The 25,806-nt window shown below is 36.9% G+C and overlaps 1 protein-coding gene across 5 annotated transcripts in view; it reads left to right on the forward strand.

The window, feature by feature from the left end:
- Nucleotides 1–25,806, forward strand: part of GRM8 (glutamate metabotropic receptor 8) — a 358,666-nt gene that overhangs the window by 56,818 nt on the left and 276,042 nt on the right. For all 5 annotated transcript variants that reach the window (XM_049814189.1, XM_049814188.1, XM_049814193.1 and 2 more), the window contains one exon: nt 12,019–12,235. In XM_049814189.1, the coding sequence (XP_049670146.1) occupies nt 12,019–12,235 (217 nt within the window). The remainder of the gene's footprint in view (nt 1–12,018; nt 12,236–25,806) is intronic.

Genomic DNA, 25,806 nt, shown 5'->3' on the forward strand with positions numbered 1-25,806 from the left:
AGTGGTACTCTAGTTCCTAATACAGATTGTTTGTGCACAGTATACAAAAGGAGGTTTCCAAAGACTACTAATCAGTACACCAATGCACTGCACACAGTAGCTGCAGACTGAAACGCTCTCTGGTAAATGTGGGGTTCTCTTAAAAAGATCGATAGTCAAGCTGAAAACCAGGTGTTTTGCATCAGTCAAAGGAAACATTTTCAGCAGTCTGAGCATATAAAGGTTCCCAGTATTTGGTCTGAATAGGACCAATTGCTTTCTTGTTCTAGCCAAATAAAGCCACTGAATTCTGTGAAATACGTTGTGGGCTGACGTGATCATTTTCACTCCCTTTAGGTGAAAGCAAAGGTTTGTATGGAGACCCAGGGCCAAGGTTCCCTTGGCTGCCTGCTGAAGCACTGCCTGGCTGTGCTGTGTGGCAAAGGTGTGCTGACAATTGTAGGCATGAAGGCAGGCAGGGGAGCTGCTTCGCAGGCCAGCATAAAGTGGTTGTTAGCAAGCCCTGCCTCTGACTAAATATGGGGTGTTACTGGGATTGCTGAAATGGGAAAAAATGAGTGGGGGAGCTTTTTGAGCTTATTGAAAGCTCCTCACACCCTCTTCTTTCAGCATCCTGCTGAGCTGCTGAAGTAGGGCGTTCATGGTGGGGCCAGACTTACAGGATCAAGCTAACTGAGGAGGACTTTTAAGAACCTTCAAAAGGACTTATATATCATCTGTATTTGGACTTAGAGATATTGGAGAGTCACAGCTAGGGAGGAAATCTCCATCGCACTAGCCAGGAAGGCTAAGGCTAGCAATCAAACAAGGCTGTATGGTGGTGATAACAGTAAACTGATTTATACTTAAATTGCAATAAATAAAAATAGGGAGAAGGAGAATTTGCAGAAATGATGTGAAATGCTCATCCAATATAGGCTTTTTTCCTACATCAAATAGTTCTTTTGCTGACTTTGTGGATGTGTTCCCCTTGCAGTCAGAGAGCAAAAATGCCTATTATGGGGAAGGAAGCCTTACTCGGTAGATGAGAGTGAGGAATGACCCTGTTCAGGCTTATTTCACAGAAGAAGGGTTTCCCTTTGCCCTTTCTACTGGGCCAAGTGGAAACACTGACTATCTCTGAACCGTAGGCTGCTGAAGGGGAGAAGCAGAGCTGGAACAGAAAATCCTAAATCAGCTCTTTAGAAACTAATCACTGTCCACTCTTCCTTCTCACTTCAGTTAAGTTGTGGTTGAGGAGGGAGTGAGAAGAGATAGGGAAACCAGGTGTGAAGGAAAAGGCATATCTGGGAAGAAGGAGATGCTCACATAGAGGAAAGAGAGAAAACATCAAGAAGATAGCAGGAGGGAACTATAAGTTGTTGAAATGTCTGAGGGGAAAAAAGTAAGTATGAGTTATAGGAAGAAAGGGGAAAAATGTCAGGGAAAAGTACCTGTCTATACGTATAGGAAATACGGAACCGTTCAATAAGAAATAGCATTGAACTATTTTTAGAAAGCTTTCCCCAATACTCTATTTCTCTGTATTAAATGGAGAAGCTAAGAATATACTGCTGTACAGGTAGGAAACCTCTGCAAGATCTCTCTATTTCTTCAAGTGATCTTACTTCCTTCAAGCTGTGCTTTTCTTAAAATTCATCTTACTTAATTTGAGTCAGTAACAATATCAGTTTAGAAACAAGATTTGGGTAGCCTCCCCAGTGAGGAAGTAAAAACCACTAACTACTGTGTCATAAAGGGGAGAAAAATGGACCAACACGTGGTATATGTGTGTGCATCTGTGTACATATTTTATACATACATAAAAATATTTTTATATAGAAATAGAAGAATTTCTTCTGTGATTCCTGATGTTCAGGACAATCTTACTCCTGAAAGCAGTCTCCAAAGCACCGTGCACTTTTTGAAGTCCCCAAAGACTGTCAGCAAAATGCCTTGGTGGAAACAGTGGGTACAAAGTTGCTGCATGAGCTTGGACATGCAGGTTTCAATATAGGTTTTTTTGATGGAGGGAGGGGACAAGGTGTAGTTTTGTACTTTGTACAATGTACTTTTGAGTGCATATTAAGAGGCTTTTTTTTTCTAGGCTGAGATTGTGTTAGTTATTCTTAAGAACAATCCCCAAATGATAGATAATGCACTTACATCCACCTTTTTATGGTGCAAGGCTGGAATTCTTGAAAGGGCCAAGTAAGATAGCCCATTGGCAGCCAGGTTGTACTTTTGAGGGTTCCAGACTCTGATGCTGGAAACACAAGGAAACAAAACACTTTCTTTGAAATCGCTTTGATCACATGATTAATTTATGTAATCAGTATTTTTGGTTTGTTTTGTTCTCCCCACCCTGGTGAATTTTTCATTTCCAATGTACCTGTCCAGGTCATGGATTTTAATATTTATGTTTTCACAAATTTCCAAAATTCTGTAGGAGCTGTTGCAGACAGTCTTCAGACCAGTGGCAGTGCAGTCCTACTTTGTATATATGCTGTTGTGCTCTCACTTGGGTTGCCTGGATTTTCATCTGTCTGCTTGCCATGATCCTTTTGATAAGATAATCCATGGATCTATGTACTGATAAACCATAGTGTTTGAGTCAGAAATCAGAAGGGAAATCTGGTAATAATGATAGAAAAGAAGAGACTTCGCCATATGGTGTTCAGGAACCATATGGAGGAGGATGCCTTTTTTCCACAGCCACCCTACTATTTTAAAATAAAGTACATTTTGAATAGAAAGGAAGGCTTGGATATCACTCGCATGGGCTTCAGAGCTTAATTCATAGATAACTTCCAATACTCTGATTGGAAATGTTTTGCATTTTTTTTCTTCAACTTTTCTAGCAGTAGCAACTGGACTTAGCATCTCACTGTGGTAATACAGGAAACATTTAATTTTTTTGGAAATGGCCTGAGACTGGCTAATGTTTTCTTCTTGTAACTTTTAAGGTTAAAAACTCAAGGTAAAATTGTTTAACTGCCAAGCCTGATTGTTTTAAGAAATGAAGAGAAATAATCTGAACACACACAAAAAGGGACACCTTTCATTTCTCTTCTTCCAAGTCTGTAATATATGGATTTAAAATGGTGCTTTTAATCCCATATGAACTGCCTATGCTGCAGAAGGAATCCCTAGCTATGGTGAATCATAAGGATTCCCTTAATGCAGTCTGATATGAGGTATCCAAGTCATTAGCGTGGGGCAGACAGATTACAGGAAAGCTGGGCTTTCTGGGCTTGCAGCCGAAGTGTAAGCAGCATACCCTAGAACATGTGAAAGCACCCGCTAAAGCACTGGGCCTGTGTGCCTGGCCAGCTGAGCCCCATTTACATATTTTAACGTTGTCCGCAAATGTGGAGAGAGCTGTGACCAAACCAAAATTTGCTTTCCCTTCTCACGACATTTTTCAGTTACTTGTATCTCGTGATGTTAAGCTGACAGCATGGATAGGAAAAGGATAGTACTGCTGCTCAGCCAGTGGTGTAAGCTGAAGTGGCCTTGCAGCATGAAAAAGTGAATGCAAAGATCAGAATTGTCCATTAAGCAGAGCACCCATCTTGCATCCTGCTGAGAGCACCCTCTTCTTCCATAATGATGGTCTCTGTAATCAGAAAAATTGCTGTGGACAACTGCGTGTCCCCACGGGTGAGTCTCTGAAGTTGCCTGTTGTGCTCTCTATGGTACTAATTAGTAAATGAATGTAAAAGAATCTTGATCTGGACTGAGGAATACTTTATGAGCTATTAGGTAAATTTATTACTGCTGAATAATAATAAAAAGTTGGCTTTGTTAGTTCAGACCAAAAGTAATGCACATCTTTGTATATTTTTCTCAAACTCATCAAAAGAGATTACACTTGCAGACACTGACATGACAAGCTCTAATGAGGAAAGTAGGGCTAAAAAAGCTTTGAAATATCAGAGTTCATACTGTGTGCACCAGAGATTGACACAGGTCTAACATATCGATACACATAATTAAGTGTGGGTTTCCCCAACAAGTAGAAAAGGAATTTTAATAGTTTAAGAAGTCCCTAAAGCTATCTGACCATCCTTGTCTTCCTGTTTGATCTGATGACTGGAGAACATAAGAAACTATGAAGGAAGAGCTAACAGCCATTCCCAAGCTCAAGGTCATCCCTCCCCTCCCTCCTTGTTATTTGATCTCAGTATGAATATTACTCATTTGATCTGCTGCTTCTTCAGCTTATCATTCAGTGCCTGGACCTCAGCTGGGTTTAAAATATTTAGAAAGAGGCTGCCTACAGATGGTGGATAATTTAATGTGCAACTGCTTAACGTAGTTGGTTTTCAGAAAGGCAAACCCCAGGATTTAAAATGATGTGGAAATACCAGAGTAGAGCTCCCTTACTGAGCAAATGCCATTGTTAAACATTAATCAATAGACTCTCTTGCACAGAACATTGATGACAGTTCAAGCTGTCCTTAGATGGATTCTCATCCTCCTGGAGTTACACAGCGATGCACAGTGTGACAAGATGTGCTTCAGCTGTAAAAATGTTCGTAATGCATAAATATCCTTTTAATGTTTTTGCCCTAAAGTGCATCACACAGCACAGAGACCTGTACTTTCCTGAGTGGTGAATTTGTTTTGTAGATGCTGCATCTATTATGGGATTGGAGATTGTGATATCACATTATTACTATTATTATTTTCTTCTTTAGTATCCCTTGTGTGTAATTAAAAGTAATGACTTCTATTGAGTCCCTGACCTACTTCAACCCACTGGAAGGAAACTACTCAATTTGGAATACTTTATATTATACACATTCCTCCTTTGTCACTTCCTGTTCTACCAGGGCAGCACAGCAGGTCACAAACTAAAATATTCTTGCTGTAGCATGTCTGGTTAGACTTTATGAAAGATATTTTCTGGCTGGTGGGGATACAATGCAATGCAATGGAGCTTTAATATTTTTTTCATCCCATAATCTGATACTATACAACTATGTGTATTAACTATAAGAAATTACTTTCTCTAGGGTAATCGTTTATTCAGAATACAGTAGTTGCTAGTCCATTTGACCACCAGAGATAGGTGTGATAGATAATTACTGTGTCTGTAGTTGAGGAAAAAAAAAGAGAAAATCAGTAATGAAAGAGGATTTGAGTGTTTGATTTTATCCCTGTATTCCCACTGGGCTAGCGATTCCATCTGCCTCTAATTTTTCGCATACTGGACCAACCTATGATGGTTGCAGAAATAATTTTGTTGGCAACAAACCATACTGTATTGATTCTCATCTATGTCCTTTTCTTGAGAAAAGATCAGTGCAGCTCATTGAAGAGACATTCTGCTCAGGAATATGTCTTCAGAAGGTAACTGATGGCAACAGAAGTAAAGGCAGTGAAAGAGTAATAGGAAGTGAAAAGAAAGAGTAAAATAATTTACCCATCCCAGCTCAAAAACATTTACGTGTGATGGATCACTTCTGTCCCTGTGTTTGGGGGGGGAAAAATAGCAATAGCTATGTTGCATTTTATCACAAAGACCATATCTTTGCACAATACCCATACAAACACACAGGGAACTTTCAAAAGGTTTGAAATGACCTTATCATTAGCTCCTCGTCATAAGGTGTATGAATTGCAAGCACCCTTGACAGGAGCTGCTATGATACTTACTGCAAACAGAATGACTTAGAATAGCTCTAATGGATTTAAAAAAATTCCTGCCTTCCAAGTTAAATCAGCTGATGTCAGCTTTCAGATTATACTTTTGTTCTTTCCCTTTCCAAAGCGTTTAAATTCTGCTAAACTTTTTTTGAACTAAATAATTTAAAGTGTATTCATCTAGGTGAAAAGCATACCTATTTTTTCTTGCTTTTTCCCTAGCTGATATGAACATAATTTTTGGGGGGAGAGGTGGAAATCTGTGGTAATTCCTAAACAAGATTTGTTCCTAGACACATGATAAATACTGTGGTTGAGTCTCCTTAATATACAGAGAGACCCTCAAGTGTATATGTCTAAATAAATACAGTTTAGAATTACATGTGTTTATAAATATAAGTCAATACATATATACATCTACTGGGAAAATATTTTGTCACAGATTGCTCCTCCTCATGGTAAAATCCATGGAAAGCGGCTGAATCAGAAAACTTCGTATGCTGAAACTTTTTTCCACAGCATCAGCTCTAGCAGAGGTGGTTTGTAGCCGGTAGATTTGGCAAGGTGTCACCCTGCTCAGCTGCTCTGAGCATTGAATGGGGCATCTCACATCTCCAAAGGCGTTACTGAGTCTTAATGTGTTATATCTTCCCAGAATGATTTAATGTTGGTTTATTCTGAAAATGAATGAAACAAGGTCCCTAATGATGGCATAGGTGACCTATTTGGTTTTTGTCATAGATGGAAAGATGGAGACATCACAGAAGGAAGTTCATCATTATCTGTGCACAGATGTCTTAATAGTAATGTGTGGCCAAAATGAGTGGGATTGTGACATTCATGTAGCTGTTTACAGTATTGTTCTACATAGTGTGTGTACAACAGTTGAATTAATCTCCCAGGTTCCCTTTATAGTCAGTGAAGAGAAATGGGCAGTTTCAGGGCGCATTTCATCTCCTCCTACAGTTAGTAACGAAAGACAACATTTTTAATCTTGTTTGGTTTAGTGCAAGATGTTATTAAGCCTCATCAAACTTTTGAATCTTGAATGTCTACCCTAAATGACTTTAGCATTACTGTATTGCAGGCTGACACATTTTTCAGAAGTGGAAGCAGGCTAAGATGATGCTCTGGTTGATGGCAATTTACAAATGTGACTAATAGCTAAAATATAGTGACCTCAGCTCTCATTCAGCAAGTATTCAATATCTAGACCCTGAGGATTCATTTCACTTCTGTGAGTTTTTTGTGCTCACAAAGAGCTCTTTCTTGCTGTACAGGAGAGGGAATAAAAATCTTGAAAAGACAGGGCCATTAATGATTAATGGTAGACATTTAAAATTCAAAAAAATCACCAAGTTGAAAATGTGTTTCCACAGTCAAATTTTATTTCAAGCATTTTTACTCCTTTGTAAGCTTTATTAGTTGGTGGTAAAATGCCAGTTGATACTGAGCAATCATTAACCTAAAGTTTACTGACTTCAATTTGTTAGCTACAATTATTACTATTTTTAATATTCTACTGCTAATACTCCTCAAAAAAAAAAAAAAAAAAAGTCTTCTCAGTGGTGAGAGAATGGAAAAGGGAGATAAAATGCTAGTTGATATGTTGAAGTTAGTAGTGATAGGACTGAGTGGGTAGTGAAACTGAAGATGCGAGTGATTTAAGCCCATTACTCTGGGTGACTGTACAGTGCAGTTACTGCTGTAGTGTAACTCATAATCTGAGATGTTCAAAATTACCAGTGATTGCTTTCTCAGGTCTTTTTTCTTATGAGCTTAGCTCGTTTCACTGTCTGCTACTCTGCTCCCAAATCATGCTTTCAGCTGAAAGGCTCTATAAAGGAAGATGGCATTTCAAATGGCCAGCTGATACTTTACATTGACAAATGTAGCATGCAAATGGATTTGAAAGCTCAATAAAAAAGGTTCCAGTGAACTTCTGTCCAAAACTTGGACAGCATGCCATTGAAGAGAAGGCATACTAAGAGCTGCCTGCTGTGGTGAAGACACTTTACTGGAAGGGCAACCCTAGGTCATGTTGTTTCCTCTGCTGTCCTCAGTGTAACACCTCTCTGGTTTTGGGTTTGGATCCCAGCACTGGACCCACCAAACAGAACCAGGGTAATGCTTCCCTATGAATAGTCCTGGGTTCGGGGCTGGTAGGTGGCTTTCATTTTCAGTGTACAAGGGACTGAAAGTGGTTTACCACTTGGCTGAAATAAATGAGAAGTTACATTAGCTGCCTTCGGCACTTCAGAAATTGTCCACACCTCCATCAGGGAGTAGAAGTCTGTTCTGTAGTAATGTTTGGTGGATATCTCGTACAGATATTGCTCCCCCTTTGAAGTGCTGCCACATTCACACTTTGTGGACAGTTAGTTCTGAAAGTAACTGCTCCATTTTCTCTAATCCTCTGCGAAGGGGAGATCTTTAGAGACAGATTTTAAATCGGCTGGGAGATGTATACAGAACGATCCAGGAAAAACAGACTATTCTTGACTGTTGATTTTGGCTTGAATGTATCTTGAAGGATTAGCTGCTCTACTTAGTTATCAGCAATTGTTTTCTTTGTTTTCTTTTCTTCTTTGTTCTAAATTGTTTTGGGTTTTTTAAGCATGCAGAATAATTTTCCAATGCCAGTGACTGGATGATAGAATGGGATGAAGCCACCACTGACTTTGGTTAAGGACTGAGGGATTGCTGGTAGTTTCAGCAGTGGTTCAGTATGCACCAGGATTAAGACCAGTACATAACTAAAACTGGATATTGTTTCAAAGCACCATACTATAAATGTTTGCTTTTAAACATTTAACAGATAGCTCAAGCTTAAAATAACAATTAAAATAAGGCTTCTATGAATTCCTCTGTATAATTATTTCAAAGAGTTCAAGTCTGTCACCCACTAGAAGTCGAGTGTTTATCAGTAGATTATAGGTTAATGGGAGGCCAAACCCATAGAGTAGGAAAGAATAGAAAAAAATATCAATGAACATTCAAACGTGAATGCTTTTAGCCATTGTCAGTGAATGTGACAGCTGTTATGTGAGAACCGATTCAAATGTGGTTATATAATCCTCCCTTTTTTTTTCTTTTTTTTTTCCCCCAAAGAAAAGGAAATACGCTATTAACAGTGCTATATAGCACTTAAATACGATGTAAATGTTACACATATTGTATTTAATTTTGAAAATTTAGATTGAGAAATCTAGAATGAGAAATATAAAACCCCTTTACAGGTCTCTTTCAAAATGCAAATTTATGTCTCAAGGGGCCAGTGGAACTTTAAGTATAAATACAGTCTGTATTTAGGGAGTTTTAAAAGCACATATTACTGAATTCATAGAGCATAACAGTTCCCTTGCTTAGGCAGCACTATGCTCTATCTTGTAAAATGTACTTGGGGACATGTAAAATGGTTTATTAAACCTACAGTCCATAACTAGAGTTGTTTCATTTTAATGTATATATTTTTCATTCATGGATTATTGAACCACTAAATCCTAACAATTTGTCCTCATGCCAAACAATTTCTTTGAGTCTTGTTCCAAGCCTTTTCAGTAACTGTGTAAGTTGGAACATACCCCAAACGCTCAAATTTTAAAGCTACTTTTCAGTGCCCCCCTGTATACAAATGTACATTTAAAAGCAGGCAAGGAAGGAAGTTTCTGTTTACTTTTGTATAAAATGCTTTCACAGAAAGAAATCCATGAGGTATTTCTGGGTGGGAGATCTGCAGTTTAGGGGAGAAAATTCTTGAATATAAAGTGTTGTCTATAACCATGAGGGATGTATACAAAAAGAAATATGGAAAATAACTACATATTCTGTTGCATAAACCATTTTTCTCAAAACTTAGGGATGGCTTGCTATTTGGAGAGTGTCTTTCTCCCTACTTTAACATGGCATATTGTTATTTTATGGTAGTGAAAAGCTGGCAGAAGTTATAAAACAGTGGTGATTTAAGCCTACTAGGTGTGCCCAATGATTTCAGGGTAGCGGGTTTGGACAGTATTTACCTTCCATTTTCTTTCACTGTTATTAGAAATAACTCTAGGGAAGAAGCTGAACTACAAAGAGCTGAAAAGTAGGAAAGTAGCATCTCTTCTCTGCTTTTTCCAAGGCCCCAAAATAAGGATTTTCATAGTATGTAAATTATTTCTTATTGATCTGAAACACCTCATTGCTGTGTTGAACCAATGACTCTCATACAAGCACATATCTAGGATTTCTTATTCATCTCATGCCTGAAGAGAAACAGGAACTGAGAAAGTTAATGGATATAACTCTGTGGTCTAGGCTTGAAGGTTTTCAATGACAACGTATCTGTCTAAAAGATCTCTTACTAGTGTTGATTTTATGAACATTATTGATGAAATAACTTTCACCAAAGCAACAACGCCATAGAATTTGTGAAATGGCACACCGAGGAGCACAATGAGTAAAATCACAGAGGTTGTCTTTATTTTTTTCCATCTGGAAAAAGATGGCTGGTTTAGAGACTGATAGGGCAAATTTAGAAAGGGAATGATATCTGCTCTGAATGAGCATAATTGTGTTATTACAGGGCAAAATCTCTTGTCTGTAAAGAGATAAAGATGTTTCAAACATTTTCTGAAAGAAAGGGAATTTATACAAGGCAGGTTTTGTAAGGACAATTTCTCCTTTATTTTCACTTGGTGGATCTTTGCTGTGTTAAGAATACTGATTTCCATGAGATACGACCTTTAGATTACTTTTCCTGTGATCCTCCCTTTCCTTTTTTTTGTGTTCTCTCTGGCTGTTACTATTACAACATTTCAGATTATTTATTCTGAGGCGTTTCCATGAGTAGAAAATTTCTTAAAGAAGGATATAGTCAAGATACATACGAGTTTATTTTGTTTGCTTCTGACTGAGAAATGATTTTGACATCCCTTACGCTATAAACTGTTTTTTCAGGCTGTAAGAGTCTACGCTGTCTTTGCACGGTTAATGACCAGACTCTTTGAATCCCTTATATTTGCCTCAAATCCCTTTTCTAGTTTGTGCTGATAAGGAAGTGCTGTACACGACCTAAGGGTTGCACTAAAACCTTCTACTATAGCATCTAATGTGACAGTGAGCATTTAACAGATCACCTGTTATGTGGGACTGCTAAATTCAGGTCTCAACAGAATCAATTTAGGAACTCTGTTCAGACTGTTTTCTTGAAGACTATTTTATGTTTTGTAAGATGTGAATTAAGCACCTGCTATTAATATAGATTACAAATGCAATGCAATATTTGGAGTATCTTTCATTTCAAGCTAGTGATTATATGATCAGTTTTACCATTTTTAAATGAGAAAATCATTCCCCTTTTAAGTTAGCATAAATGTTAATTAAACTTTCTGGCACCAAATTACTTTTCAGAATAATTGAATATTGCTTGCAGATAGCTGCTTCTGGACATTTCCAAAATATTTCTTCAAGATAAGAGTTAATAGAAAATCACCCTACATTTTTTTTTCCTATGAAAATAGTAATTTATTTTAAAAATGTATTCAGTTATTTAGTGTGTTTTGGGTTTGCTTTGTTTTTGTTTTTTGTTTTGTTTTGTTTTTTTGTTTGGTTTTTTTGGGTGGTTTTTTTTTATTTTGGTTTTTTTTGTTTTGGGTTTTTTTGTTTGTTTGTTGTTTTTTTTTTTTGTCTGTTTTTTTCTACAAGGAATATTTTGGTGGTTTGTACAAAGATTACCATCCTTGTAACCTTTCTCCTTCTCTATATGTATACTGTATACAGAGATTTTTTTTTTTTTTCCATGTTTTTTCATTAAATAGCTTTTGGTATTAACTACAAAGCCTCCATATTCTTAAATCATGCACAATACCATATTAAAACTGGAAAATGAAAAATCTATAACAGAGCTTGAAAAATAGGAATAAAATGGGAAAGCACACTTGCATGTACATAAATAAACAAAATAATGAAATGGAAATAATCTACATTTTACTCATCAAATTTAAGTGCAGCATTTTTAAGAATCACAGTCATCAAACCCGACCTTTTCATCTTCTGTAGTAATAGTAAGAATTCGTCCTTTTTTTTTTTTTTTTTTTTTTTTTTCTTTCATCTGTTCCTATCGGAGCCAGGATCAAAAAAGAAGTTGTTACACTTACATGTCAAGAATCATGACATCTGGAGAAAAGCAGAATGCATTATTTCATGGTGAGAGTGTTATACAGTAAGACTTGAATGACACTTCACAAAATCTGAGATGCTTTCTGATCAGTTGATTTAATTAAAACAAGATATTCCGTTCTGTGCAATGCCTGTGCATAATCTATTTTAAGCCTTTGAAACATACAAGTATATAGTGTAAAATGGTATTAGATTGGCTTGAATGACTTGTCATTCTGTTTGCAGATACCTCAAATCAGCTATGCATCTACAGCTCCAGAACTGAGCGATAACACCAGGTATGACTTTTTCTCTCGAGTGGTCCCACCGGACTCCTACCAAGCACAGGCCATGGTTGACATCGTGACGGCCCTTGGGTGGAACTACGTGTCGACGCTGGCTTCCGAAGGCAACTACGGAGAGAGTGGTGTGGAGGCGTTCACCCAGCTCTCCAGGGAAATCGGTGAGCGTATGTTTATCAGGTTTTGTATTTATAGCTGCTGGGTTGCAGAGCATCACTGAACTCTGCCTAGGTCTACACAGAGTGATCAGGACACCTGCAGGCGCGTTACCTGGACTCAAGTGGAGGGGGTTATGGATGATTTTGCTGCTTGCGCATCTGCCAAGGTGACAGTTCTGGCAGTAATTTAAGAACTCTTGAGAGAGGCAAAAGATTTATGTCTCTTGCCCCTTTTGGAAAGGGGGAGCTTTTTGATGAGTTAGGAGCAAAAAGCAACCACCAGCTGAATTACAGCCAGGTTTGAAGAGATGCAATTGATCTAGCTTAGGAAAATCATAATCCAATGAGACCTCATTTTCCTTGTTCAAGCACTGATAAATCTAGGGGTTTTATTTTTGAGGAATTTGAAAAATAATAAAAAAATCTGTGAAGTACAAAGACATACCCTTATTATTTTTCCTTCATATAAAGAATGTGCTTATATATAAATACAGGCATTATTATGAGAAGTATATTTAAGTCCCTTTGATCTGTTCCCCCCCGCCCCCCGTTATTTCTGGCCTGAAAAATGGCTGTTTCTCAGGAGCAGTAGGTTTGGGAGAGCAAGAACGGAGATGATGAGTAGCAGGTGGTTTGAAAAAGGGTGGAATTGGTCTTTCATTAAGTACAGTGTTAAATGACACAAAATAGTATCCTTTAAAAAAAAAAATTGCAAACAGCCTTCCTGTCCTTCCTCAGAAAGCCTGGATTAATCTATTGGATTTGACTTTCAGGGCAGGTACATATGAACTTTTGTTCTTTCAAGTCAGCTTGGGTGAGAAAATATGATAAAATCTTCCATTTTCAATAACCACATGTAAATACAGAGACCATCTCAATCATATAGGAAAGCACATGTGTGTTTCAGGTACTTATGCTTGAACCATAAAGGTTACTGATTACTCATAATTTGGCAGTAAGACAAAAACGCAGCAATTCATGCCAGTAGGCAACCAGTGTATAGAATACGCTTGATCGATTAATTAATAAAAATTCTGTTTCTAGCTTCTAATCAATGTTCTCAGATCCTAGATGTCTTCATGGGAGAATTAAGGCTGACTACAATACAATGGTTTGATCCGGAGTTAGCAAAGGCATGGATAATTCTTCCACAGTTTGTACCAAAAAGAGACGGTTTATCTATTGTGTCAAATACAGCAGCGAATAGATTGGCTGCCCCAGACATTCACCAAGGAGTTAATTGGCTGAAAATCACTTTTGCTTGAAACCATCTGCAGCCCAGCTAGTTTGGCTGAGTCCTGAAAGTAGGCAAATAAAGTGCTCAGGACTTTCTTACCATTTCGCATTTCCAGAAATATAAGAGTTCTTCAGATGGGTGCAATGACAACAGTGATTTCATGATAATCACAATGACCTGAGTTTGTGTCAGTTGGATCTTGATCAGAATAAGAAAAGACAATTGTCATTCATTAAATAATTATTATTAATAGTACTACTTAAATATTAATCCAAAGCAGTTAAAATAATGAATGGGTATCCTAAACATTACAAGAGCTGTGTAATACCAGGAAACATAAAAAATAACTTTTGTTTATTGTTTGGTTTTTTTTCCTTTTGTTCTCTACTAGAGCACTTGATTTTGGCAAGCTTTGTGCTTATAGCAACTTACCCATTATTGTGGGTAACAGGGACTTGAATGGTTCTGAAGAAGGAAAGCAGAGGAGAGACAGGAAATTATAAACCGGACAAGTAATTTTTAGTTCCTAGAAAAATGTTGAAATAAATAATCAGGTAAATCATATGTAACCACAGGGACATGATCAATAGCCACTGCAGAATTGTCAAGAACAAATAGTATCAAAGCCATCTAATAATTTTCTTTGACAGCATAACAACTTTATAGCTGGAGAAGAAGCACTTGATGTCATGTCTCTTGAATTTAGTAGTGTTATCTCAGCTGCCACATGCAGTATTGTCCTGAGCAAATTTGGGAATTGTGATTTAGGTGAAAATATCATAGACTGGATGCAGACCTATTTAGAAAACTTTGCTCAGAGTAATTAGCAATGGTTTCTGTTTAAAAGGAAGAATGTGTTGTGTGTTTGGCAGGGCTTTATGCTGGATTAGGTACTAGCCAATATTTTCATGTTTAGTCCAGACAGACTTGGAATGAAGGATATGCCTGTAAAATCTGGAGATGACTTCAAGATGGGAAGGACTAGGAGTGTATCAGAAGAGATTCTTAGAGTCCAAAACTGGAGATATGATCTGAAAAAAATTGCATGCAATTTAAGAGACAAATGCAAGACATTGTGCTTCAGCAAGAAGGATCTGTACAATAAGGAATGCAGAACGACTAGTCAGAAAATACTATCTCAAAAAATGATCTGAACATGATAGTAAATTATAACCTGCCTATATTCCTCATGTTTTACTGGAACATGCACGTGGGCATACCATCTGTAAAATAATTTGAGTAATCCTCCGATTTACCTGGTAGTTGTGAAACCTTTTAACTCAGTACAGGTTTTGACCCTCACTTCACAAAGGTGACAGTCTTGGCAAGCAAGAACAAAGACAATCACAAACCTTGGAAACGTGCTCTGTGAGGAGCGACTGAGCAAGGTGGTTAGGTAGCCTGAAGAAGAGTTGACTAAGAAGGGAAGGTGATGGAGAATAATGTTTTCAAATAGACTGATGGTTTTTACAGAAAGGTAGAGGACCCCTTGTTCATCCAAATACAGTGTATGTGAACAGAAGTAATGGAATTAATCTCTAGCATGATTCCATTTAGATTTGAAGAAAGCCCCTTTTAATGGCTAAGACATTAGAGCATTAGCCTAGCTTGCTTGGGGACATTTTGGAGCCTCCATTGCTGAGGATCTGGGAGAATGCATTGGACAAACACCTGCCCAGGGGTTATATAAGTGTACTTAGTTCTTCCTTGGGGCTGGGAGGTGGATTGAATGATTTCTTAATGTCCCTTCCAGCCTAATTCTATTGTCCACTGTCCTCATATTTTTTACCTGAACCGTAGGGCTGGAAACACTTTTAAAATGGAAAGCTCGAATAGCATCTAATTATGAGGTCTGAGACTACAGAGTTGACATAGGTTTATAAAAATCATCACATAGTGTGAGACTGCACACAAACTAGCAAAATTTACCAGCACTATGTTAATAAACTGTGTGTTAAGAGAACATAATCAGGTTCCCCCTGTGCTGCTGGAATACAAATGCATAGGACAGCTCAACTCCTGAGTACTTTACGTCCTGTTTAAGATAAGATGCCAACAACTGGAAGCTAAATGAATGTGAAGATAAGCATAATGGAAAGCAATACATTTGAGGAAAGGATGTGAAAGAAATTGATACATTCATTTCTGAAAAACGTTCAGTGGCTGAGAGGACGTGTGAGACAGAAGTTTTGAAAATGTAAATAGGAAAGCTTGAGGGTTTTTGGTTTTGTTTTTTTTTTGTTTGTTTATTTTTGTGTTTTGTTTTTAAGTTTTCTCCAGTCACTTAAGAGCTAAGAAGGGGTAGGGTTTTAAATATTTTTAAAATAGAGATTAATTTCATGTACTTATAATTTCAGGTACTTATTTGTCTCTTTGTCTCTAATTTCCAGTTTGATTGGTCCTCTGTTCAACTTCTATTTCTCGATTAGTAACAGAAGCAGAAAAGAAAGAACAGGCTCCCAAATGAAATGTGGAATACTGAAAAGGTCAAAGTGGTGCCACCCTGACATGTCACAGAATATATTACATATCAAAATCTGCGCTAATTTTAATGACAAAGATCCTGTCTGGGACAAAGCGTAGCTGGAAGTTAAATATTTTACATGACAATGATTGTAAGGAGAATAGGGAATGGGACTTATTCCAACGCATTCTTCCATGCATTATTGTTTGAAAACAATGATTAAATTTATAGTATTTTCTACTCCCATTACAAAGTTAATCAATGATATCACTATAAGCATTTTGGCATCGTGATCAAATCATTTTTGGTACATTGGCTAAAGGAATGAATTCATACAAAATGATAATGGTTAGGAGCTTAAGCATTAAATTGAGTGAGACTTCTCTCAGTGAGAGAAACTAAAAAGGGGAAGAGAAGAAAGCACATTTTACCAAGTCCTCATTACACTGTCATGCTGAATATTGCTCTTCTATTTACTATGCTGTTAATGATGTTTGACAAAATCAATGTTGGAAGGTCTCTAATCAGTCTTCTTTTAATGGTTCATTCCCTCTGCTATTAGATACTATCAGAGAGAAAATCATGGGATCCTTTTCACTTTTTTACAGAATACAAAAACATTTGGTTCAGAAAAATCTCTTTGGGGTCAGAGTACTTGCTCAGTTAGTGCAGTGTTTGTACTGGAAAATGTAACAAATCCACAAAGAGTATGTGAAATGCTATGTGACAGATTTTATGCCCACTAGTGGTCAACGAAAACTTGGCACAAATGCTGACAGGTCCTGGCAGTGAAACACTTACGAAACTATCAGAAGAGGAGGTGAAAATGATAAAGGCAGGAAACTGTAGGTGATCATTAAGAATAGGCGAGAATCTTTAACATTGATTGCCCCTTTTTTCCTTGTAAGTCAGTTTTGCATGTCTTGCCAGAGGTGTAAAGAAGACAGCAAAGAGGATTTAGGACCAGACCTTTGAGCCCAAATGACGTCACTTCATAGCAGCTTTACCCTGGAAGAGAACGGTGTACTTAATATCAGTGTGTGCCCTTGAATGTTTGTTTTTAGGCACAGGGTTTTGTAGTTTTACCTACTCCCTTTATCCTGGTATATTGCAGTTAATAACGTTTTTCTGAGAAGGGACCACAGTTACTTTTATAATCCTTCATCATACTTTACCATTACAGTCACACTGATAACTATATACCTAATTATAATGAATACATATCCTGAATGAATGCTACAGTAGGTTTATTTAAACTGCTTCAGACTGCAACATAGCTAGCTATATTTTGTTTACATAGAGAATGGTCTGTGACATTTCTTTGACATAGTTCTTAGGTCATTTTTGTCTCTTGTCAGTTTTTTGTGTGTCTGCGGTTGTGTGATGTACTTTTCTCTGAATCACTGGAGATGATTCTTGCCTTTAATATCTTTCGGACTTCTAAAGCTTTCAATGGATAAAGTGAAAATTTAGTGGGAAGTAGGGAGTGAGGGTTGAGCAGAAAAATAAAACTTAAGGGTGTGTAACCTTTCCTCTCCACTTAGATTATTCATTGATAATCTAGAAATAAATAAGATGGATTGCTGTTAAGTTTAATTCACATTTCCTGCAGTAATCTTTGTATACCTTCGATACAAAGATAAAGCTTTTTATATCTTAAGTAAGCTGATAAATAGACTTTATATTTTTGTCCCCCCTCAGATGTTATTTAATAGAAGATTAAAAAATCTTGCAACATGAAGACTGAAGAAATCCAATACATGAAATGTAACCTTTTTCCCTGAGATATTTCAGCTTTAAAGACTGGTTTCAAGCTTAAAAAATTAATTTTCACATCTAATAATATTCTAACATACCCTCACAAAGAGGAAACAATTTAATTCAATTTTAAGTTTTACTTTTATATTTATGCAGCTGAACTGTATTGATAACACTGTATTTCAATCTGCAAGCTGTAATTAATAATAACACTATATAATTGGCTACAGGAGCTTCAAAGTAATGTTTGAAAAATTACAAAATCAGATGGTAGGTGTATTAATATTGCAAAAGCTTAAAAATTATTCCAGCAGTTTTTAATATTTGTACCAATTAATACCTGAAAAAGAACAGTGTAATTTTTAGTGATTTATAATGAAGGACCATGTTCATTTCTCTCAGTGGTGCTAATCAATATGATGTTCTTCAGCTTTAATTATATAGGGTTTTTTTCTCTATAGTTTTAGGGAGGTGCCTCAGAGCAGTAGCATACTTTCCTGGTATGCTCTCTGACACTTCAGTGATTGTTGGAAGAGGGACTTCTTTATCTCTAATAGCTCTTGAGGGATTTCTTCTTCAGTCAATTAGTTGAGGCACTTTTTAAACCTCCTGTAGAAAGCTCACTAGCTACAGTGGAGGGAGTAAAAACCAAAAGAGCAGAAAGATTCTGTAGCACTGGGTTTTGTACCTGCCCCAAAGAGTATGTACCATACAGTGGACTGTATTGACAAAAGTCACATAACCAACCTTGCTTCCTCACCCAGCACAGATTCACAGATAAGCTTGAAAGAGTGGTGTTCTGTCCTGATTTCTTATTCTTGTGGCCAATTCCAGCATAGGGATGGATAATAATATCCCTCGTAGGGGTGGTTTTAAGGTACTATGACAAAAAATGCTAGAAACAAAGAAGCCTAAGTAATTTACAGTCAATATAATTTTTTCATGGATTGTCTAAGCAATGTTGTCACATGTTTGAAACCACCATTATATTTTCATACTTCCGGAATGAACTAAGTACTTATGAGAGTTGGCAAAGGGGGTCCCAAGGAGGCTTCAGTCTGGAGCTAGGGACAGATACCGTCCCTATGCTACAAGGGATATGCTTGTATGCTAAAGACTTCCTCTTGTTCCCCTACTTGTACAAATCATTTTTATTCCACAGGAGACAATTTGCAGTTTGATTCTGGAAAGAAGTCCTGGGCAACAAATAGGGGCTTGTGCACGTCCTTGTACCTGAAAGAAGTCAGTGAATACTTCCCTGAATCTCATGGGGTTTAGCAAACAGTGAATTGCACAGGAAGATTGTCCCTGAGGCTGCCAACAAGGCTTGCAGTAGGAAGACCTTACACTTCCCGGTTTTGCCCACTGATATTTATTGTCTCATGCCAGCTGGGGTGTGAACTGTGGTTAAGACAGTTCATTAGCTATTTTTATATGGTACAGTTACCAAATAGCTGCGATATTTAATCTCTTTGGAGTCTGAAGGTGATTTAATTTTGCTTAAAGCAGTCAGCTATTGGAGACCTGAGACAAATCAGCTCCTCAGAGCAAGGACCAATATGTTTCCTCAGTGATGCCTACTGTGGTGAATTTAGAACATTTAGAAAACTCTGAAAAATAAATGTTAAAAGCTTAATATAATATGGAGGATCTCTGCACCTGTGTGTGTATACTCACGTATTTAACTTACTCCTGTAAGTACTCTAGAAGTCATTAGACTATATGACTTTTTTTTTTTTCCTTTTTACTTCACGTGAACACCAGGTATTTGCATTGGTTGTGAGCACAAATTAAAAAAAAAAAAAAAAAAAAAGTCCAGGAAACAAAGTTCTATTTTGGCAGTGCTTTTAGTGCAATGGCTCATTTGTAGAACCTTATAACTTAGTAATGATATCTAGTTCAAGATTTTTAAATGTAAAAATGCAAACAAAATTATAAATGTGTTGATGCTAATTTTAAGAAAGCAATCTTATTAGATTAAAAGCATACTTTTGTTGAAATATAGTGTGTGGTGTTCATAATGAATATGCATTTTCATGAAGTGGTTTTTCAAATGCAGAGCTCTGCAGCAGTGGTTGAGGATTACAAGTTTCAGTGTCTATAAACTGAAGTCAGTAGTTTAAGGGAAACCATTTCAAATAAGATGTAAGGTGTACTTTTTAATATTAGATGTGAATAAGCATTCAAAAAATACTAAGGCATACTGGCATATTTATTTGAGGTTTAAATCATTGAGAGAAATCTTTCTAAAAGGAAGTTCACTACAAAATGTTGGGCCAAATTTAGAAATCACTGCTTAAACTGTAGTCTATACTATGCTTGAGACATCTATGATTATAAGTGTGCTTTCTGGACTTATAAATTGTTATTAAAATTTCTGAAATAAAAGGTAGGATAAATATATAGGTAGTAATGTACCATCAGATCATTGCAATGACAGAAATGAAACTTGTCAAGTGCTGCTGCTCTGTGTATTAGCATGCATTACTGTTGAGCCTGTAGCTTCTCTTAGATCCTGTGACTCTTTTTTGCTAGAAGGAGTCCCAGAGCAAATAATTCACACATAATGAAAAAAACTCCTGTGAAAGCAAACTTAGGAAACGTCTGAATCAAAATGCCATTCCAGTTGTTTATGACCAAATTTCACACAATCCCATTAACAGGAAGTGGATTTTAACAGAGTTAATCCCAGTGGATATTCTTGTTGTAAGTGAAAGTCTTTGTAAAGGGGATACTAGAAGGGAAAGCATCAAGGACATGCAATATGATTTGCAGTCTAAATAAAGCAGCCCACATTTGGTTTTTGCATTATGATTTTGCTGTGGTGCAAAAGGGGAGAACTATGGGAAATACTTTGACAGCTTATTTTCCATGGTGGCCGTGCTTAAATTGTTTAAAAAAAAAAAAAAATTAAAAAAAAAAATCTGTCAATAATAAGTCCTAGAAGCTTCACAGGTTCTGCGATGAGTGAGATTTTTTTTCCTCCTTTCTCAAGAACTAAGAGTTCCTTTGTCTTTTTTTTTATACTTCTGTTATTGTCACTTCTGCAAAAAGCTTGTTTTCACACAAAATTCAGCATGGCACCTTTTGCATTGCAGTGGTGTGAATGGTTGTTGCGAGTCCACCTTGAATCAGGGATTGAATATGCAGACCATGGCATAGCCTTGATCAGAGTTTGTGTGAGTGAACTTTGCCAACATAACATTTAATGGTTTTACTTTCCCAGAGTGTACAGACTTTTGTAAGGAAAGCCTGTATTTAAGGGCACTATCCAAGAAAAGTGACAGGAAGGAACACGGTGACATGGGCTTGGGCTGTAGTTACATGTTCTTTTTTGTTAACGTGTCAAAGGGTTCACAGTATTTGAATTGTAATCTTGGTTGTGCTTCACTGGGCTAGAGTCAGTAGTCTCATTCACATTAAGAAGTTACACCTGGTAAAGAGAAGTTCCTGGCTCTTGAGTTTGCTGAGAAAATTGCATTTTTCTGTCTGTCTCTGTCTTCAAATGGTTTCTAGTAGTTTTAAACTTTTAGCAATTTTGCAGCTCTGCTTTCTACCTGGAGAACTGTACCTCTTAAAAATCACAGGTGAGAAATGCCTCATGACTGAGTATTAGCAATATACTCTTAGTATCTGCTCTTTCATGAGCTGTGGCTGCAGTTTAATCAATGAAGCAGTAGAACTGTCAGACTGAGTCAGACACTGCCGGTCAATATCTTGTCTCCAGTGGTGGCCTCAGTTGAATGGAAGAGAAAGAAACCAAAATCTTACTTAACAGTCACTGGCAGAACTACCTATCTGAGGAGTGTTCTGTAACCCCAGGTATTTAGTGGTTGATGCTGAGATTTCCTAAAGCATAAGAAGTTATATCCATTATAATTTATTCTTGTTATCATTTTAACCTCACTCATTGAATGTCCTCTTGTTTTGATGCTACAAATGGTATGCAGGAGAATCCAGTTAACCTCCTTCATAGCATGCTTTCTTACTTAACTGTGGGTTAGAAGATATGAAGTAATTGCAGTTTAATAGTTTTTGTTGTCAGTTCCTGGATCCCTTATTTCGTTTATATCTCTGTTAAGCTGTGTAGCCATGACTGAACACTCCAACTAAAACCTTACTATTGATTTATATAGAGTCATTGTAATCTCATTTTTATTCTCAGACCCATTCTTTATGCACCCTGACAAATTGTAAGCTTTTTCTGTTGGCTGCTGGGTATCAAGAAAATTATTTCCAAAAGCTACCTGTTCTGACACTCAAGGTTTATTAACAAATGGCTAGAGCTGATTTAGAACTCAATGATGTGTATGAACAATCCCAGGTATTCCTGCCAGTCTGTGCTCCCTTGCATTTGTCAATAGTCAATATTTGTCTATGATATACTTGTTTATCTAGCTTTGTGAATACCCTATCTCCTCTCTCTGATCTTGTTTATTTCAAATAATTTTATACCATCTTCAAATTTTGCAATCTTTCTGCTCAATATTCTCCTGCTCCCTTTTTTTTGAAGAGCATTTTGTTATACAAACCAAGTCCTAGTAGGCAGTTCTAGAGTACATGTTTGTTAGCCTTTTCCAGTGCTGAATTTTGACTGTTTCTCTTTGTTGTGTTTGATCCTTAGGGGTCCCTTCCCTCTCCCCACCCCCCAATTTCTGCCTATTGACCCAAGTTCCTAAAGTCTTTCTTCTAAAAACTCTATTATGAACTTTAATATTCCATATGCAAGGCTGATATATCTGTTTTAGTAGTAACTACTGTTAGTTTCTATATAACTACCAATAATAACAGAATGCAGAGAGATTTGAATTTACCTTACAAATGTATCTTGTATAACTATATGGGCCTCCTGTATGCATTTATTCTTCAAGGTGCTTTAAACTCATACATTTCCCTATTACATAGGATCATACTGTCTGTTAATGAGCCAATAGCGCTGTGGTAGTTTGAGGGTGAAGGTTAGTAACTTCCAACATGCACTAAGTTGAATTCTTGTTATCATCCAACTGCATGTGAAGTCACTGACTCAGTTACATAGAATGTCTATGTAACAGAGAACTAAAGTCTTTCAAGTATTAGATTAGCCCTAAATGAAACTTGGAATTTTTCTTTCTTTAGAACTTTCGACAACTGATAATTTCATTACAAATTGAGACAGAGGGAAATTGCATTACATTTTTTGTACAAACTTCTGCATTACAGTTCAACTGAAGCATGTTTTGTTCAGATTTCGGTATAATTTTATTTTTAAAAAGCTGTAAAATGAAACAGAAAATGACTGTTTCATGTGATGACTTTGCAGTTATGTCTTCTGATATTAAAAAGAAAAAATGAACAAATACAACTGAAACTTTGTTTTCATGAATTTCATCAATTTTGGCTAAACTGTAATATCTATGAGAAAAAAATAATCATAAAGATTAGTGCTAGCCAAGAATTATCTTTCATTCCTCCCTTAGGCCAAATTCTGTTACTAAATAGTGTATGTACATGGTATATGGTCTACTTTCTTGGGCAGTTCTACTGACATCTAGGAAGCTGTTGAAGCAGACAGTGGTTTGTTTTTGGTTTTGTTTTTTTCTGAAGGGAAAGCAAAGCAAGAAAATAACTATTCATCATTCTGTATATTTACATAATATTATATGTGACTTTATGCACATTATGTTATGTACTGTGCTGTATCATATATGACTATATCCTTAGTAGTAGGATATATACATAGCCAAGTCTCCTCAGTCTGTTATAGCTTCGTGGAAGATGTTTCAAGATTGAAAAGTATTACTAGGAATTACCAAACTTAGCATTATGATTGGTTTTCTGGGATTTTTGGGGGGAATCTAAGAGATAAAAAAGGAGAGTGTAAATAAAACCAAAACCAAACCATGGCCTACTAAAGAGATGTCTGCTATCATTCTTCCTTTATATTACGGTAAATTCCAGTGTGTTCTGGGCCTTACCATTCAGATCTTCACTTCTCGTTTTATTTCTTTATGAGTTCCCCTACTTGTTCTAATCTTTCCTAGCCCCAAACCCCAATACAGAAGTATCCAGGGCCTGCATGAGAAACAACAGTTTGCAGTTGTCACTGACTGCTATTTCTAATACACTGTGCTAATACAAGACACTTGAGCTTTGCTTATCTGCATGATGTAGAGGAGTTGAGTTGAATGTTACAATGATGACAATATTCTTGCAAGATTACAAGCTAAGAATGTCTGATTGTAAATGTCAATGCGACATTCTTGTCTTCATTTTATTTATTTTCTTTCTTGTGTTGAAGGACAGGGGGCCATATTGTGCTCTGAGTCACAGTAAGCACATGTCTGCTATTAAACTTGCAGTGGGGTAGCTTAGCAGTAACAGCTCTCTCTTGGGTGCTTGCATGAGTCTGCATACGTTCAGACAGGGGTAACCCTTTTAGTCAGCTACAAGTCACTCCGTCAATTCTGTTACATAATGAACTGCCCACAGAGTTCCAAATAATTTTGTTCAAAGAATAGAATATTTCAAAGAATTACTATTCCTCATTCCAGAAAAAACAGGCATATGTATATGCTTCACTAATAGTTGGAAAGACTCCGAAGTCGATTTATTTTTTTTAAAAAATGCATGATTTTTATGCAAATTACAAGCTGTGATACCACCACTTTACATTGGGATGGCAGAAATATGCATATTGTGAAACCTTACAGATTATAAAAAAGATATATTTTTTCTCTTACTAGAAAACAAACTGTTTCGTAGGTCAGAACTCTGTTGTTTCAAGGACTTTCTGTGATGGAAATAGTATTGCTTGTTCCTCTACTTTTTACCATTTCTTCAGTATAGAATGATTAGTGGCTTTTCATCACTTTTTGGAAGAAACTGAAATAGAACTAATTGTTTTAAATGCTGAAATTCTAACAAAAATGCCAGTCTCTTTCTTTAACATTGTTAATTAAAGCATGAGGTTTTGACTAGATGATTAATCAAGAGAATGAGTTACAAAACAATACCCTTGAGTAGCAGAGGTGTCACGCAGATAAATCCCTACGTGCTGCTGTGGCTGTATGTGTCCAGAAAACTTTCTGCCATGTACATACTGAGCATACTATACAACAATATACTGAAGTGCAGAATACCCTTCATGTGCCTTCATAAGTCAGCTTCTCCTTGGGCTGCTAGCCAAAATGCTGTGATTGGTCATAGAGGGAGGAAGAAAATTTCAAAACCCTTGCAAACATAAGAACAAGGCAGTTGTGGATTTCCAAACTGAGAACTGAGTCCACCGAAGTGCATGCACCTATGGAATTTGTAAATGTTTGGGGAGGGAGGGGCTAAGAAAACCAAAACTGTCCCAAAACTTCAATGGTTCCTGCAAACATTTATGCTGGTAATGTTTAATTACCATTAAATGTTCTATGACATTGGCAGGATGTCATTAATCCCATTGATGTAGATGCTTTCTAAATTAAGAACAACTATACCTGTTCTCAGGAGCATCAGGTCAAAATCTGTTTTCTTTCAAAAATAGGAATAAAAAGTCTGAGCTAAAATTGCAGTCAAGTTGTTTATTTTTGTAGGCATTCCTATTTTCCTCTTTACTTCTTTTCCTTTATTTTGAGGGGCGGTGGTGTCTTTGTAGTATTTTCTGCATGGTCTACTCCCTTTAAAAGAGCATGCACATCCCAGATCATCTAAAAGAGTCTGTAATCTTTGAGAGAATTGTATCTTATTGAATTTTGCCAGTGCTACCTGGGAGGCAGAGAAACCCATAGTGGCAGCTTTCTTAGAAAGGCCCCAGAAGGATGATAGAGAATGGTATTGTGCAGTCCCAGGAAATAAACAACCTCCATTTTATTAAATTTTAGGCTGAAGTTTGGCATGAGTACCATGAAAGCCTGCTTTCATGGTAGAATGAGGGGCCATATAACTCAAAAGAGCCTGCCCAGTTCTTCAGTGCTGTCCCTGTTGCATATAATAACTTTTTAGAATTTCCCATGGGTGACGGGAATAAAGCACAAATCCATGAGACAGACCCTCTTCACTACCATGTTCAGATACTAGCCAGGAGAGGGCAGTACTTTTATGTAGGCTCTAGCAGGTGTATTGTAATATATTTTGCTAGCATATTGG

This window comes from Accipiter gentilis, chromosome 11 (assembly GCF_929443795.1).
Source record: "Accipiter gentilis chromosome 11, bAccGen1.1, whole genome shotgun sequence".
Lineage (NCBI taxonomy): Eukaryota > Metazoa > Chordata > Aves > Accipitriformes > Accipitridae > Astur > Astur gentilis.